Source organism: Magnolia sinica, chromosome 3, assembly GCF_029962835.1.
Source record: "Magnolia sinica isolate HGM2019 chromosome 3, MsV1, whole genome shotgun sequence".
NCBI lineage: Eukaryota > Viridiplantae > Streptophyta > Magnoliopsida > Magnoliales > Magnoliaceae > Magnolia > Magnolia sinica.
The window spans coordinates 124,444,320-124,461,422 of record NC_080575.1 but is presented as its reverse complement, the minus strand read 5'-3'; the positions used below and the strand labels follow the sequence as shown (position 1 = coordinate 124,461,422).

General features: G+C 42.3%; 1 protein-coding gene across 1 annotated transcript; it reads left to right on the top strand.

Moving 5' to 3' along the window:
• The first annotated feature begins 5,987 nt into the window (after positions 1-5,987).
• Positions 5,988-13,197, top strand: LOC131241143 (tyrosine aminotransferase-like). Its single transcript, XM_058239826.1, has 7 exons — positions 5,988-6,401; positions 6,960-7,299; positions 7,393-7,611; positions 8,582-8,641; positions 9,153-9,308; positions 9,385-9,478; positions 12,899-13,197. The coding sequence occupies exons 1-7, from the start codon at positions 6,112-6,114 to the stop codon at positions 13,054-13,056; spliced, it is 1,317 nt and encodes a 438-aa protein (XP_058095809.1). The 5' UTR covers positions 5,988-6,111; the 3' UTR covers positions 13,057-13,197.
• Positions 13,198-17,103: the final 3,906 nt, after the last annotated feature.

Genomic DNA, 17,103 nt, shown 5'->3' with positions numbered 1-17,103 from the left:
ATTTCCAACACATTTTTCCAACATCCATTATGTGCACTGCTCGATTAATTTCCACCATCAATCCTAAAATCCAGTCCAATCCAAGACTTAGGTGGGCCATAACAAAGGCAATGGTGTAAAATCATGCTTAAAAACTCTAAATTCACATGTTGGGGCCCACAATCTTGTAATAACCTCATTTTTGACCAATTTATTCATCATGACATAGTGCATCATATGAGTGGATTGGATGGCAGGGCACTGTCGTCCAAAGAGTGAATTGGATGGCACATACACATCCATCCTCTTCTTCTTCTTCTTCTTCGTTTTTGGTTAGCTTGTTAGCATACACCATGTCAGTGCACACACTCTACTGTTATCCACCCCAACTGGGGATCGATACCATGACCTCACGTGTACGCATTGCCAAGCAAGCAACATAACTTTGACCCTGGGTTTCCAATGAAATGAGCCCATAAAACTGATTGATGTAGTAGATGTGACCCGGACATCATGGTGGCTCCCACAAAGCTTGTCTACTATGGACCCAAATTGGGTACTCTAGCTAGGAATAGACAGAGGCTTTGAGGGGCCACCATGATACATATAGGTCTTATCCATACCGTCCATCTATTTTTTCATATCATTTTAGAGAAAAATCCCAAAAATGAGACAGATACAAGGCTTGAGTGGACCACACCACAAAAAGTAGCAGTGATTGTGACACCCACCGTGATGGTTAATTGCCATCCAACGGACCGAACCTATTACCAAGGCACATAAACATAAATAAAGGATGGAAACAAATATAAGCTTGATCCAAAACTTCTGTTGCCCTTGAAAAGTTCACAGCGGTGGGTGTTTAATTCCCGTTGTGTGGTCCACTTGAGCCTAGGAACCTCTTCGATATGTAAAAATGGATGGACTGCATGGGATAAAACTCATGCATCGCGGTGGTCCCTCAGAGCCCTGTCCGTTCCTAACTAGCGGTGGTACTTCCCAATCCACGTCCAGCTAACACGAGACTTTGACGGAGGGAACGAGGACATGCCCATCGTACTCGCGGATGTATACCATCGAACCGCATATATCCCTCTTTTACACAATGCCTAAAACACCCAACCTCTGTGGACACACCATGTTGTATATGTAAATCCAATCCGTCCATCAGACAATAATCCTAATTTTAACAGGAAAAAAAAATAATAATATCAGTTTGATATAAAACTTTGATCGGCCGCACCATTGGAAACAATGTGAAATTGCTCCTAAAACCTCTAAGTTCACATGGTATGGCCCACCTGGTTCTTGGATCAGGCTGATTTTTGAATCTTCATTTGTTCACGGTGAGTTAGACATGATTAATGGGTTTTATGAAAGATATACTAGGGTAGATCCACTCAAAAATCTACGGTTGGCATCCGATCACTATTGTTCCATGTGATGTGGCCCGTCCGAAGTGTGAATATGGCTTAAATTTTTTATTTAAAAGTAGAATAGAATACCGAACATGATGGACGGATTGGATGTTTCGCATAGCTTGCCTGCGGATGTTATCGACGATTCCTGTCCGTTTCAGTCAGCTACCCATACCGACCGCCTTTTATGGGAGCGGGTTAGGTGTTACCCCATAACACTTCAGTGGGTTACCCTAAAAGTGGGGTGAACCTAATGATTTTTCATAATCCACGCCGTCCATACGTTTTTACAGCCCAGTTTAGAAATGTTTCGAAAAATTAAGCACGCCCAAATCTGAAGTGGACCACACCTCAGGAAACATTAGTTATTGAACGCCCACCGTTAAAAATTTCTTAGGGGACACGGTAATGCCTAACGTAATTTTTTTTTTTTTTCCATCCAACCTGTTGATAAGGTAAATCAGACTTGGATTAAGGGAAATTATAAAGATCAGCTTCATCCGAAACTTTTTGGCCTAGAAAAAACTTTTAATGGTCATTCACTACTTTTTTCAGTAGTGTGGTCCACCTAAGAATCAGATATAATTAAATGTTTATGTAAACTAATATAATGATATTTGAAAGCGGATGGACGGAATGGATTAACAAAATCATTAATGTGTGTCCCACACGTTAAGGGTAACAACAACCAAGGCATTACCCGGATAACACCTGATCCGCCCCCGCCTCATCTACTGCACCGTTAACGCGATTTAGCTGCCTCCACGTAACGGCAATCACACGCGTCTCTCTACCTCTACTGTTTTCGGGCATGGTTGGTGGTCTCGATGCCACAAAAAATTTGTGGTCTCCGTCTGCTCATCGTATTTTTTGGGCGCTACTGACGGTCCAGCGACACCAAACTTACAGTCGTTAGTAAACGACCCACAGCTGCTCCCAGAATTCCGTACGTACATATGTACTGAAAGTTGAGAAATTGACCCACTTGCCCATCGATCCATGCTGTACAGTTGCTGGGCCACCTATTAGATAGCCAAGGGCTAAGGATGACACTTGTTGATGCAAAAAACCTGACATACCGCCTTCTTCGTCACCACCTGTTCAAGGAGGATGTAAAGAGGACCTGGCTAGATTCAGGGAACTTTTAATGCTTAAGTTAGTTGATGAACGAGGAAGAAGGTCTTATTTAGGTATTTTCTGCACACTTTTGATTCTGAAGATGTACATCTTTATAGGTGTGGAAGGTCTCGATATGCAGGATTCTCTTCTTAATTTTTAGGAGATTTGATTTAGTTACGGATTTAATTTGATCCGAGATTTTCGAGATCGGAGATTCGTATGCTGAATTTTTGAAACGTTATTTAGGATTATACCGTCTCTTCCTTGCTCGGCCCTACTTTAATCGACTCTGGTAGTAAACGAGTCTCCGCTGACTACGAGAATGAAGCATTTTTCTTTCTATCAGAAGAAATAGAGTCAGCTTATGACCGATGTGGTCTTAATTAATTTTTTTGACATTATTATCTCGTTAATCAAGTCAACTTTATGCGTCTTATATATTTTGTATATGACTCTGGACTCTTTAAGTCTTAGTTGAATTTCATTTCCTACAAATTCGAGTTAAGTCTCTCCTTTAAACTTCATATTGTCTCAATCCAACCCGTTGTCTCAGACTTTCTGGTAGTTTCGGTAAAGTTGGTCCATTCCATAACCAGATCTCCAGACTTGTCATATTTTTTCCCAACAACAGTAATTGATGCTCCCGACACTTGGGTCATTGGGCTTTTGTGAATCGTTGACATGATCACTTTTGCTAACGGTTCAGGAAAGAATGCGGGGAGGATACGACTGGTGAAATTTTCAACGCGTTCAAGAGGTGGGCCACCAGTGTAACGGTTTGGATAGGGGCAAAGTCCATTTTGGTAGAAGCTCTGTGGGGCCCGACGTTAGTTCTTGTGACATCCACTCGGTACACTAGTCTTCCTAGCTGATATTAGAGCAGTGGCCGAAAAATTAGGCAGACCCAAATCTCCACTGGGCCACACCACGAAACAGTGGGGATTGAACGCCCCACCATTGAAACTTAATGTTTATTTGTCATCTAAACCATTCATAAGGTTATTCCACTAGAATGAATGGGAAATACAAAAATCATCATGATCCAAATCTTTCGTAACCCCACGTTTGTTTCAACGGTGGGTGTTCAATCCCGGTTGTTTTAGGTAGCGTAGTCAACTTGAATTTTGAATACGTTTAGAGATTGTTTTATGTAGCGTGGTTCATATGGAGTTTTAGACATATCTCATTCAGGATCATGTATCAGCATGAGCTGGCACAAGTGATGGAGAGAGTGGATTTCAAGTGGAAATCAATGTGGGACCCACGGAGCTTCCGCTTAGAGAGCCTCTCGTGGGTTGCGTCCGATTTGGATATAGTAGCCGACCTGGATAACTGCGCGTGTATAGCTTATCCACTTTCCACGTACGCACACTCATCCGGACAAGGATTAGGATGGGCTCATGGCCGGTTATCCAGATTAGGAAAAATTCTAGATTGGAAGATCCTAACCATACGATCGCGGGCACTTTCGAGGCAGAATCCTAGCCATCACTCGATCAAAGAATAGGAAGTTTCTTGCTGGGAGATTTTGGAGACGCAATCCATCTACACGGAGACAAATCGTACCGGCGGTCTGGATCACCGATTCCAGGCCCCAACTGTACGAGTTAAAGGATCAACGGCACTGGCACCTACCGTGTAATGGAGGATCACATAATTCCTGCAAGAAACACAGCCACATGTAGAAGTGGGAACGGATTGGCTACTCCCCCTGACACCAGCCCCGTGGGTGATGGTCGGTGCTCTGTGGGCCCCACCATGATGTATGTGTTTCATCCTTTCCGTTCATCCATTTTTACAGATCATTTTATGGCTTGATCCCAAAAATTAGAGGTATATAAATCTCAGGTGGACCACACCACATGAAAACAATATTGATTGGACATCCATCATTAAAATCCTCCTAAGGCCCACTGTACTGTTTATTTGACATCCAATAGGTTGATTAGGTCATACAGCCCCAGATGAAGGGAAAAAACAAAAATCAGCTTGATCCAAAACTTTTATGGCCCCAAAATGTTTTTTAATGGTCGACGCTCATTCAACACTGTTTCCTGTAATGTGGTCCAATTAAGATTGGGATATAACTCATTTTTGTTCTCAGATCGTAAAATGATCTTTTAAAATAGATGGACGGCATGGATGAAACACATACATCATGGTGGGTCCCACGGAGCACCGACCATCAGCCATTGGCTGGTGTCAGGGGGAGTAGCCAATCGGTTTCCTGTAGAAGTGATATCTACGGTCGACATCTGGAAACGTGGCAGTCAAAGGCTTCGAAGGGTCGAGTCACGACACACGCGCATAAGATCTCCCGAACTGAATTTCGTGGTTCACGTATCTTGGGAGCGGATTCGGTGCTTCTGGAAAACCACCCAGCTCGGTGCTTCCGCGATATGGGGCCCATGGTGATGCATGACATTTACATCAACGCAGTAAATTCATTTTGACAGCTTATTTTACGACATGAGCCTTAAATATAAACAACATCCAAATCTCAAGTGCAATATGCCACACTAAAAAGTAGTAGTTGGAAATCAAACTTATTTTAGTATTTTTTTTAAAAAAAATTAATTTTAAATTTTAAGTTATTATCATTTTTTGTTCAAGGTATGATACGAAACATGAGACAGGTCCAGAGCTCAAGTGGACCACACCAAGGAAGCTGTAGTGATAATGATATTGAAACCTTTCTAAGGGCCACCGTGATGTCTTTTTTCCATCAAACCTATTCATAAGGTCATGTGGACCTGGATGAAGTGAAAACACAAATATCAGATTGATCTGATGCTTCTCAAGCTCCCAACAAGTTTTTAACGGTGGACGCTCAATCCCCATTTTGTGGTCCGCTTAAGCCTTGGTTCCGCCTTGTTTTTGGGTTCATAATCTAAAATTATAGTTGAATATGGATGAACGTCGTGGATAAAACCTTTACATCACAGTGGGCCCCACAGAGCCAATCCGTCCGGGCAGTGTAGGACGCAATCCCCGTCCGGGTTCCGCGAACGGCGGTCGGATTTCTCCCCATTTTGCGTTCCGTTACAACTCTCTTTCTTTCGTTTCCTTGGGAAACTACGCTGACGGTTTACCACCGTTTTAAAGTTTTCAGATCTCATTGATTGCACATGTGACATACAGAGTGAGTTTAGACCGTTCAAATGTCAATACTTTTTGCATGGATCAAATATGTGGAATAGAAGCAACTGTCCTCACCATCCAATTGAAACTACTTGCATAAGATACAGAAAATAAAATATTCAGTAATTCAGACCAAATGAAAAAAGTCAGATGGTCATGATTGTTTGATTTTACTCTTTATCCCCATCTCCACAGTCCTGATCGCCTAGATTCCTGATATGTATGCCACGTATAGTAATAGTCGACAGTCAAAATTGGTGGTGAACCATCAGCGAATCCTTTTTATTTCCTTGCATGAAGCCTGAGAACTTTCATAGACGAGTGGTCTCAGCATGCACGCTGCCTTCTCCGCTCACATCCATCCACGTCTATCCGCCGTACATTATCACCCCTCTCTTTTTAACAAAACCCCCCAAAAACCTACAAAACCAGCGCCTCAAAAAACCAGAAGAACATGAAAGAAGGAGAGATGGAGAATGGTGGAAGAAAGAAGGGATGGAATTTCAGGCCCAGTGCTGAGCTGGCAGCCCCAACTCAGATCACCATCCGAGGGATCCTTGGCACTCTAATGAGCAATCTCGACGGTGGAGATGAGAGGCCCAGGATTCAACTCGGGCATGGCGATCCCTCCAGCTTCCCTTGCTTCCGTACCTCTCCCATCGCTGAAGATGCTGTAATCTCGGCCGTCCGATCCGCTAAGTACAACTGCTACTCTCCGTCGGTCGGGCTTCTCCCAGCTAGAAGGTATGGGAGGATAATAGATAAATCGCTTTCCTTCCTCCCTCTTTTTGAGTAGAAAGCAGAGCTTGCTCCGTCGAGTACGGCTATTTTATTTTATTTATTTATTGCATTTATTGCTATTATTATTATTATTAATTTTTTTAATTATTATTATTATAAATGTCATTAAATTACTATAAATTTCGTTAAATCAGCATTATCGTTATTAGGGACCCTGTTTAAATCCACTCTTTTGATAGATACACCCTTTCTTTCTACTTTTGGTAGCATAGCAGTAGCACATGGCAAAAAGGAGGGTTTGTATCTAGCAAGAAAATGGATGTAAATATCAATTCCCTCTTATTGTTAATTTACAAGACCTCTTGTGCATGCACCCATTTTTTCTACCTTCGGTATTAGAACAGTGAGTATTTGTGTTATTGTACGCCAAAACTTGAAATTTTTGGGTTGACCCTAGCTAAAATAGGGTGTAATTATCGATGTTGTCGTAGCATTCGCATATTTTGGATAACGGAATTTTATTTTTATTAATTAATTAATTATTTTTTTTGTTTTGGGAAGGGCTATTGCAGAGTATCTCTCACATGATCTTCCCTACGAGCTATCGCCAGAAGATGTTTTTGTCACGGTCGGGTGCATACAAGCGATCGAGGTCACAATGGCAGTCCTGGCCCACCCCGGCGCCAACATCTTGCTCCCCACACCAGGATTCCCAATCTACGAGGCACGCGCTGCTTTCGCCGGTGTTGAAGCCCGGCATTTCGACCTCCTACCGGATCGTAATTGGGAGGTTGACCTTGATGCCGTCAAAGCTCTGGCAGATGAGAACACGGTCGCGATGGTTATCATAAATCCCGGCAACCCGTGTGGGAATGTTTTCAGCTATCAGCATTTGGCCAAGGTCGGTGTCGTTAAACCTGGGTGTTGGTCTTATTCTTGGAAGAATTGTAGGGTCTGATGTAATTCTAAATGTCCATCATTGTGTTGGATTTAGATTGCTGAGACTGCTAAGAAGCTTGGAATTCTTGTTATCGCGGATGAAGTCTATGATCATCTCACATTCGGGAGTAACCCATTTGTGCCGATGGGAACGTTCGGATCAGTTGTTCCAGTACTTACTCTTGGGTCGATATCAAAGAGGTGGGCTGTGCCCGGCTGGCGACTTGGCTGGCTAGTGGCGACTGATCCCCATGGTGTCCTAAAAGAGACCAAGGTGATTTTTATTCTATGCATTGATCGATTATGCAGTCCATTCTTAATGCTATGACTGTTCAGTAGTATAGTTGTATGTGGCCCACTGAGGAATCAGAGACCGACTCTGGTTCATTGATTGGTGAAGCTATCGCTTCCTTCATTGATGTGCACCATACATGTGGCTGTATGGTAACTCTAGATATCCCATCAGATGGGGCCTATGGAAGATGGTCCACGGTAGAAAAAATCAGGCAACTCCTGGCTGTTTGATCTGCATATTTAAATTGGCTATGAAACAGGGGAAATGTCCATTATTCATTAGTATAGTTTCACATGGTCCACTGAGGAATCAGAAGCTGACTCTGTTTCATTGATCGAGGAAGCCATCACCTCCTTCATTAATGTTCACTGTGCATGTGTCTGTATGGCGAGGAACGTTAGATATCCCATCTGATGGGCCCTATGGAAGATGGTCCAAAATAGAAACCACACCGCTCACACAATTCCTGTCTGTCTGATCCATGCCTTCAAATTGGTGATGAAACAGAGCAAATGTCCATCAACCAGAAAGACAACATCGTCCAATTGAGTGGATTTTGCATCATGCTCCACATTCACTGACTGTATGGTTGTATGTACAATAGTGAATGGAAACTAACCAAGCCTACATCACCAGCGCCTGGATGTTTATGGAGAAGGAAATGCTTTGCTCATGTCCACTTTCATATAAAGACTCAAATGTGCCAGGAGGAACGAAATGGTTAATCTGCACACATGATTGGAGCATTTCTGATACCCAAATGCCAGAAAGCACCCCGAACAATTGAAAGAGTTTACATTAGTGGGATTTTGATCGCATCCAAATAACCCCTCTATACGCACAGGGATTTTACGAGTTTTCATATGCAAATACACATGTATAACGGTTTTCAAGGTTGAGTGACCTGATTTGGACCCATTCTAAGTGACCTTATTGGTCTTGTTTTCAGATCATCAACGCCATTTCAACCTATCTCAATGCCTCTGCGGATCCTGCTACCTTTGTTCAGGTTTGCGTCTCTTGTTTCTTGTCATGAATATAGAAAAGGCCCACTTTAATGCTTGCTTCTTGATCAAGGGCAATCAATAGCCTAATAAGATACTTGTAGACACTTTTTTTTCCCTCATGCATGAAATATTCATAGCGCTAGTAGATACTGTATCTGGATTCTGTATTTTTGTTACACAAATAAAGGTAGTTGGCAAGAAACAAGCCACCCAAAACTCATGGCGAAGTAGGAAGAAAAACGATATTGTCAGTTAGAGATACAGAAACCTGGATGGTTCATCCCTGATGCCCAAACATACCAAATCCTTCGGCTTATTCAGGGATTTAGCCCCGTAGTTCTATTGGGTTTCTCCAGTCGGAGGTCTGGCTTGTTGTATTCTACTATTGCCTTTTATTTTCTTTTTCTTCCTTTTTCCTGTTTGTCTGTTTGCTTTTCTTGCTGCTGAATAAAATATTCACCTTCAAATTATTATTTTTTATGGAAATCCTACCTAATAATTTTTATGTGTCAGGGTGCAATTCCTGAAATCCTTGGGAAGACTGGAGACGATTTCTTTAAGAAAACAACTAGTATGCTGAGGCAAACGGCAGATATATGTTATGACCGAATAAAGGAAATCGACTGTGTTACTTGTCCATACAAACCAGAGGGATCAATGTTTGTAATGGTGAGGAAAAAGGAATATTCAGTTGTGTTTGAAATTACATGGATATATTGAAATGTTAGAATATCATGCAATGTAGGTAAAGCTGAATTTGTCCCATCTGGAAGACATTTACGATGATGTAGACTTCTGCTCCAAGCTGGCCAAAGAGGAGTCGGTGATCCTTCTCCCGGGTGAGCTGGACTTAACTCAGCAACTCAATATAGCTAGTTGTCAAGTGAAGAAAGTGGCATTATCAAGAACGTGGTTTTGATCTTTTATCTCTATTCATTTCTGTGAAGTTCTTATGCCCCATTTTCCCATATTATGCACATAAGAACTGGTTTGCAACGCCTGAGGTTTGCTTCACTAAGCCACAATCACGCTAAGCCACAATCACGGTTTGAAGTATCATCTAAAACTGGTATGCAGCTGTATTGGCCCGAAACAGCCTGATAGGATATGCCAAAACTAAATTTTAAACCATGGTCCACGATTGCGTAAGCCGGCCCATCTACACATCAGCAAATGTGCCCATATGGCACTGCTGTGCAAGGTCTAGTTGTTCCATCAGGTGAGAGACACCCCCTCATAGATCTTCAAGCTCCAAATATCAGGCAGGTCAACTCATCGGTGGGCCACACTGAATGAAGCAAATTGGTAGCCAAACAATGTTTTTCTAGATATCCATTTCCTTCATTCACTGCGGCCCACCTGATGAAGTGACCTGCCTGATTTTGGGCCATAATAACTGCATAGCGATGCCCAACTGATGAAATGCTCAGATCTTGCACACATGCATATTGGCATGTTTGTTTGCTTGAAGTTGGCCAGGGCTATATGTAGGGGAAACAGCCCCTTTCCCAACTATGTGTAAATCAATGAGATTTACTATATGGAGAGATTTAATGAAGGTTAAACAATTCCAACCCAAACAGGCATATAATCGAACATGTAGAATGCAAAAGAAGCACTAAGATTTTTAATGTGAAAAAACCCTCCACGGGATCTAGTCTAGCAACAAATCCACTATAATGATAAAGTACAATCATTAAGGGATCACCATCTCTTGGATCCCCAAATACATCACACAACCAACCTTCAAGAGAATACCCACTGTTGGATAAGCAAAATACAACACCCTATAGGTGGATTGCAAGCATCAACAAACAAGAAAGAAATATGTTTCTTATCAAAGAAATTGTGGAGAAGAAACCACTAACCACCCTTGGAGAAAATAACTGACGAACCCAGAGTTTCTGAATGGAAGCCTCACTATTCTGGAGATGAACAATCTCTTGAAAACAACAAGATACTTGAGAGGTTTTCTCCAAGAGAAACAAAAAAACCTCAAAATAGTTGAAAAAAAAACAAACAAAAAACAAACAAACTTTCTTTTGCTTATTATCTTAAATAAAAGTGTGTAAGGTAAAATGACCAAAATGCTCCTCACTTGGCCTCACATGTGCAAGGCACTTTTGTGCCCACACCACCACACGTGGGTCTCACCTCTACATCGGGTGGGATTCCCAACACTAAAGATGTGTGGGTTTAACAAACCTCACAACAGCTTTCTAATTCTTGATCACGAGATTTGCTAAGCCAACACACATCTACAAGTCGGCGAATGCACATGCCTCCACATATGCCACTGTGGCACAGGCGAAATATCCAACCCACCTATAATGTAGACCTTACTGCATAGATGCTACTGGCGAAAGATGAAGGTTGTCCACTCAGTAGGTGTACCATGATACTAAAAATAAGTGGGACAGTTTAGAAAACTTCGGCCTTCTTTTTCCCCAACCTGTTGACGACCTGATTCTTTGGACAGGAAATCTACATACAGTTACCCTTCTGATGGATGGCTTGGATATTGCATCTGTATGCCACACTAGTATATATGGTGGCATGTTAACTGACTTGTACATGCATGTGGGCTTAGCGGAGCTCCTTGATAATTTCCCTCCTTCACAAATATGACCATCATGATGCTATTACTTTGCATGGTGCCAGCACCCCCCTTATTTCCAGTTGTCTATATGATGCATGGCCCTCGTCTTTGCATAATATACACAGTTTTCAGGCCCATGGTTCCGTAAGCAGGATCATCGGTCTGTTGTGTCCCCCCGGTTGGACTATGTCTCAAAAATATCCGTGATCGGACAATGTTAAACTTTCAATTTCTGGAAAACAGATAAAATGGTAAAGAACAGAAATACAACACAGTCCTTAACTGAAAAGGTCCTAGTATTGATCACTGGGATCTTCCAATACCGGAACTTTCCAGGACATGCTCCATCCACGGCAGGACTCAACAAAGCAATGGTCTGGATTACTGTACCATAGCACTACTCGTCAGTATTGAAAACCCGTGTATAACTGTGCAAAGATGCAGGGCTCTTACAGTCTCATTGTCTACCATTAGGAAACATTTTTGTCTGGGTAACCTCCAAATCTTTTTGTAAGACTTAGTGAAACCACGGTTCTGTTGGTTTATATTTTGCTCAGGTCCAGAAATTCTGAAAACATGCACAAAACTCGGAAAATGAATTTGTTAAACTGTATCCTATACACCCAATTCTACCACTGCTTTATGCGGGTTCTACTTCTACTCAAGTCATTCAATACTTTGTCGATGAGATTCTTAGTTTTTATGCTTGCAGCGACTGCAGTTTTGTGTTTCAAAGAGTGATTCTTGTGGTTGTTTTTAGCGGTTTGATGCCCCAGAAAGCAGTTTGAAGTCTATTTCAACAGTCATTTATTGATAGTCCTATTTTGCTCATGCTATGGAGAGGTTTGCTAATTCAACGCACATGTAGAACTGTACAGATGATAAAGTGGAATGGTGCCGACTCCAATTAATTGGGAAAAAGCTTAGTTGATGATGTAGAGAATGAAGAGGGGCCAATGATCTTCCTATCAACTGATTGACACTCCATCCATGGCCATAATTTGACCCCACTTAGTAGACCGTTCAGATCTGGCACGGCACATGAGATGGTGAAGTTCACAGTTTGACCCCACTTGAAATCTGTTCATCCCATGCTGCTTCCATAATGGCGATCCTGTTTAGCTTGGACAGCTGATGTAAGCATTGAATCCATCTGGACTGATTATTCACTGCTGATAGAATGGTGTTGGAAGTCCACTTTCTTTAGCTTTTTTCTCTTGAGACTAGAACGATTTTGTTCCTGGCACCGACATATAGGAAGCAGTAGTATATAGAGGAGATTGTTCTCACTGACGTGAGCTGTTTTTGACTTTCGTCTTCCAGTGTCCATTTGTATTCCACCAATCAAATGATTACGATCTTTCAAAGAATGTGACTTTTGATCTATGGTCTGTTTGCTTCTGGACCAATTGAATGAACAGTTATGATCTCATCCGAATGTGCCATGGGTGCAGCAATGACACAGAAGGCTTGTATCTGATAAACCAACATCACATCTCATCTGAGACTCAATAGTCAATGAAATGAAATCATCTGGTGTGATATTACTCCCGTTGCATGAAGGGGCCGAAAAACTGAGGGCCCCACTTTCTTGTTTATTGAGTTGCTGATAAATGATAGTATAACACGCTTTGCTGACCAAGGATTGCATTCCTTGCAGGATGCGCGGTCGGATTGAAGAATTGGCTCCGTATTACTTTCGCCATAGACGCCACCTCCCTGGAAGATGGGCTTGGGAGATTGAAGTCCTTTTGCCAGAGGCACATGAAGAAACAATTAAAGGACGAGAAAAGAAGAATTAAGGAGAAGCAAATTTGAACTGCTCGATGAGGGATGGTGATCGGAAACTGCCCGTCGGATCTCCTCTTTCACCCTCTTGAATTACTGCCGTCGCATATATGTGTAAATTTCAATAGGCTTTCCTAGTATTCATTGGTATGAAATCTAGTCATTCTTCAAGGAAGTCCACGGCTCAGGTTGCAGCCAAACACTCACACTCTCACTGGATGTATCTGTTCGTTGCTTCTTTATAAATTCAGAATCACTAATTTTATTTGAATACATACTAGCAAGAAGCCCCACACAGGGGAAGACACCCAACACATGCCAAAGTTGCAAGTTTTTGGAAGATCCCATGCCAAATTGCCTTAAATCAGGACGGTTTGATCATACGGTGGGCCATGCATATGGAAAAAAGACGAACTGTATGGAGGGCTTTGCAAGATGCATGGTGGCGGCATTCGTTTGGTGGGACCCATTTTGCTTAATCATAAACTTGATGGCTAGAAAAATGACCATGGACTACGCTTATGGGCCACAACACATAATGGAAGAATATATTAGCTAGGCATAGGCATATTTCAAGACTTGCCTGTGATTGGAGTGCAAGAATTTCTGCTCTCTAAAAGCTCGAGCTGTTAGAGGATGGTGTATCAATGTATATGAAGGGACTTTTAAAACTCTAAAATTCATTCCCTGCAACCGTCCATTTTCCTCACACACACATGGCGGGCATGCGATGTTACCTGGATCTTGCATACATGTGCGCAGGAATTGCAGTGGCATCCCTCTTATTTAAAAATGCTCCATCGGCAATCGAATTAGCAAGAGTCTGGCCTTGTTTCCGATCATGTTGCATCCATGTTTTTAGATTTAATGAGTGGGCTATGGTTCGGCAATCAGATCATTGGTCTATTCAACAGAGAGTTTAGCCCAAATCAGCTGGGTTGGAAGATCAGACGGGCCACATTAGACCCTTTGCAGCTGGATGTAGACCATTGTTGAATTGCTCCTCCTAGCCATCTATTTGTGGGTCACACATATAAGCTTAACATTGTCTATCAGGGAGATGTTTAAGGAATAGAACTAGAGAAAATAGATCAATGGTCTAGAATTATCAAATCACGGGACCCACTTGTCAGAATTGTAGACACGTGTATACTGCCTAACGACTGTCCTGGTGGAACTACCATATCCAAACCCCAAACCCGAATAAGTCTGCCTAGGATATCCGTTTGTATGTAAACCATCTATATGGCCAACGTGGCTGTGTATAATCAATGGGTCCTTTCTTAAAATGGCCAAGAATTCTGGCTTGAACCCGACCTATAATCCATTAACCTGTGGCCCGACCTGACCCACTTAAAATTCATCGAATAAGGACGTGGGATCTGAGGCTGGATCCTCAGCAAAAGCAGCTCTTATAACATGTGTGGAAATTTGTGGCTTTACTGATTTGTGTGTATATCATCCAACCCACAGGCATCAACTGGGGCCCACCAGGATGATAGGATGTCTCAAAATCAGGTCTATACAATCAATAGGTGGGCCACACACGGTAGAATGGACATCCACTCAATTCCAAACTTAAAAGGTGGCCCATGTAATGGTTGGACTGGCCGGCGTCCAACTTTTATGATAGGAAGGCCCTTTTGGACGGATTGAATCTGTACACGAAAGACAGTGGCCCCACAACTAGAGTTGTAGAATAAGCTTGTCCTACCAACGTTGTGGAGGATCCACTCGTGCAGGAGGTTGGTACAGCACGTTCGGGCTTTGGGTTTGTAGGAGCAAGCTCATTGTTCAGTGATCCAAACTGTTGTATGATGGGCCTCACCATGGATGATGCATGCACCAAAAATCCTCAGGACCTGAGAATCTCAGCCGTTGAATATTTGTCTTTCTATTAGTTAAACGTAAGCGAATTTCTTGACCATCTATTGAAAGGTTTAAGATTTTTCAATCTGGGATATTTTTGGTGCATGCGACATTCACAATGGATCTCATAATATCAACGGTTTGGATCACTGCAGAACATGCCCCACATGTATAAGCTGAAAGCATGAACGGTTTGTACAATCTCAAGTCTGGCATACGGTCTCATCTTTCCCACTAATGTGACATTTTATAGGAAATCTGAGCCGTCCAAAATGTGGGACCGGTCATGACGAAACCAAGGAAAACCAATCATCTAACATAATACGCAGGCGTTACACACCCAATGAGTAGATCTTGAGGGTGATATTCATGGAAGATGATCTTTGTGTGGCCCATCACATCTGACACGTTTGTGGGAAAGATGTGTGTGAAAGTTAAATAACAGTCCTGTGTCTGATCGTCTCTCCACAAGTGCAAATCGTTGAGATGTCTCAGCGTCCTTCCAGATTCAATGGTAAACGATTCATAGTTCAATGTGTTAGGATCTTCCAATGTCGGACATTTTGTGGGCATAGACAATCCAAGGTGTGGACCATCAGACCAACAGTCTGGATCGCCTTAAAGTGGGGTCCACGTGTACGGAATTGAACGCCTTCGTTTAGCATACTACGCACTGGCTACGTACAGGACCTGATAATTCCTCAATTACATGGAACTCCGCCTGTTTTGTCTTCTGTCTCGTCCTTTCGTGCAGATGGAATCCGAGCGAGAAATGTTTTTATACTCTGACAGAGTGTAATCAATGATACTCAAGCACTTAGAAGTTACTTATAAATTGCATAGTTGGAATAGGAGGAGTTCAAATTAAACTGTCCAAATTATAGGTATCAATCTAGATGTAACATGAGTCAAAAATTAAGATTATTTGAATATTTGACTATAGGATTGGTAGACATTCAGTGGACGGTTAAAAATGAAAATATCCAATGGTTCTACTTCAAAAAACATGTGTGCACAAATCATTGGTTATGATTGTTTAACAAATCTAGGTTCGGGACTGTGTATTAAAGACAGTGGGTTCCACAAAGTAGTTGGTTTAATATATTTAACATATTCTACGTGTATAATTTCTTAGTGCCTGTGTATCAAGCGTCATACGCTGCCAGAGTATCAAACAGAGGACATGAGAACTCTGTGATTGCATTTGTCGAGATCTCTCTGCTCACACATGAGACTTTGAAACTCATGTGATAAGTCCAAAACTCTCCTGAGATAGGGCCCACCATGGAGAATTCGACGTATTTGATCCACGTGTTGGTTTTGCTCCTCATGATTGGCCCAGATCTTGTAATGTTGTGCCACCTGGCACGTGTGAGTTGCGAGTACAAAAACCCCCAACGCGCTCGTGCACTTCCCTTTTCTTCCTCAAGGCCAAGGCGATCTGCAGTACGAGTGGCTGATGGGAGCAATTCTCGGAACACATGGCAACCATTCATGTCTGAGAAAGATCTGGTCCATTATTTAGGTATCTAGTACCGTGGAAATACCATGGAGAAATATTCAAGGCTGGTCCACTAATCGAGTGGACCAAACGCATAAAATGAAATGGACGGTTAGAAAAAGAACATGAACAGCTAATCTAATGCAATCTATATTCCCATATGATGGATCAACTAACTTATATTTTATTTAAGGTAATATTCATCTTGATCCACACGAGATGAATGGACTGGATCTCTCAGGCGCACATCAGGCTGGAAAATGTCCCGTCGCGAATCCGTCTTCAATCTTTCATCGCGCGAATTCCTTCAGAATTTCTACTGGGAAGTCTCGCGGGCAAAATGGATGGACGGAATGAAAAAGATATACGTCATTGTAGAGCGTACATCACCGATCAGTCGGGAATCGGATTGGGTGGTGTACTACACACCACCGACCTGGCTATGTGTTGAGGTCACCACGTTCTGTGGGTCCCATCATGGGGTATTTGTTATATCCAAACCGTCCATCCATTTTTCGAGCTCGTCATAAGTCTTGAGACGAAAAATATGATAGATCCAAAGATCAAGTGGACCACACTGAAAAAATCAGTGGGAGATTGAACGTCTACCATTGAAACCTTTCGGGGGTCACAGAAGTTTTTTCCTCTTTATCCCGCTCGTTGTGAACTTACGAACAAATTAAACGTTATGGTAGGCCCTGCAATGT

Bases quoted from the DNA above. Each gene is read 5' to 3' on its own strand.
- LOC131241143 (XM_058239826.1), top strand. From the start codon at position 6,112: ATGAAAGAAGGAGAGATGGAGAATGGTGGAAGAAAGAAGGGATGGAAT. The intron at 6,402-6,959 runs GTATGGGAGGAT...TGTTTTGGGAAG, and splicing joins GGGCTTCTCCCAGCTAGAAG to GGCTATTGCAGAGTATCTCT. The intron at 9,479-12,898 runs GTGAGCTGGACT...CATTCCTTGCAG, and splicing joins GTCGGTGATCCTTCTCCCGG to GATGCGCGGTCGGATTGAAG.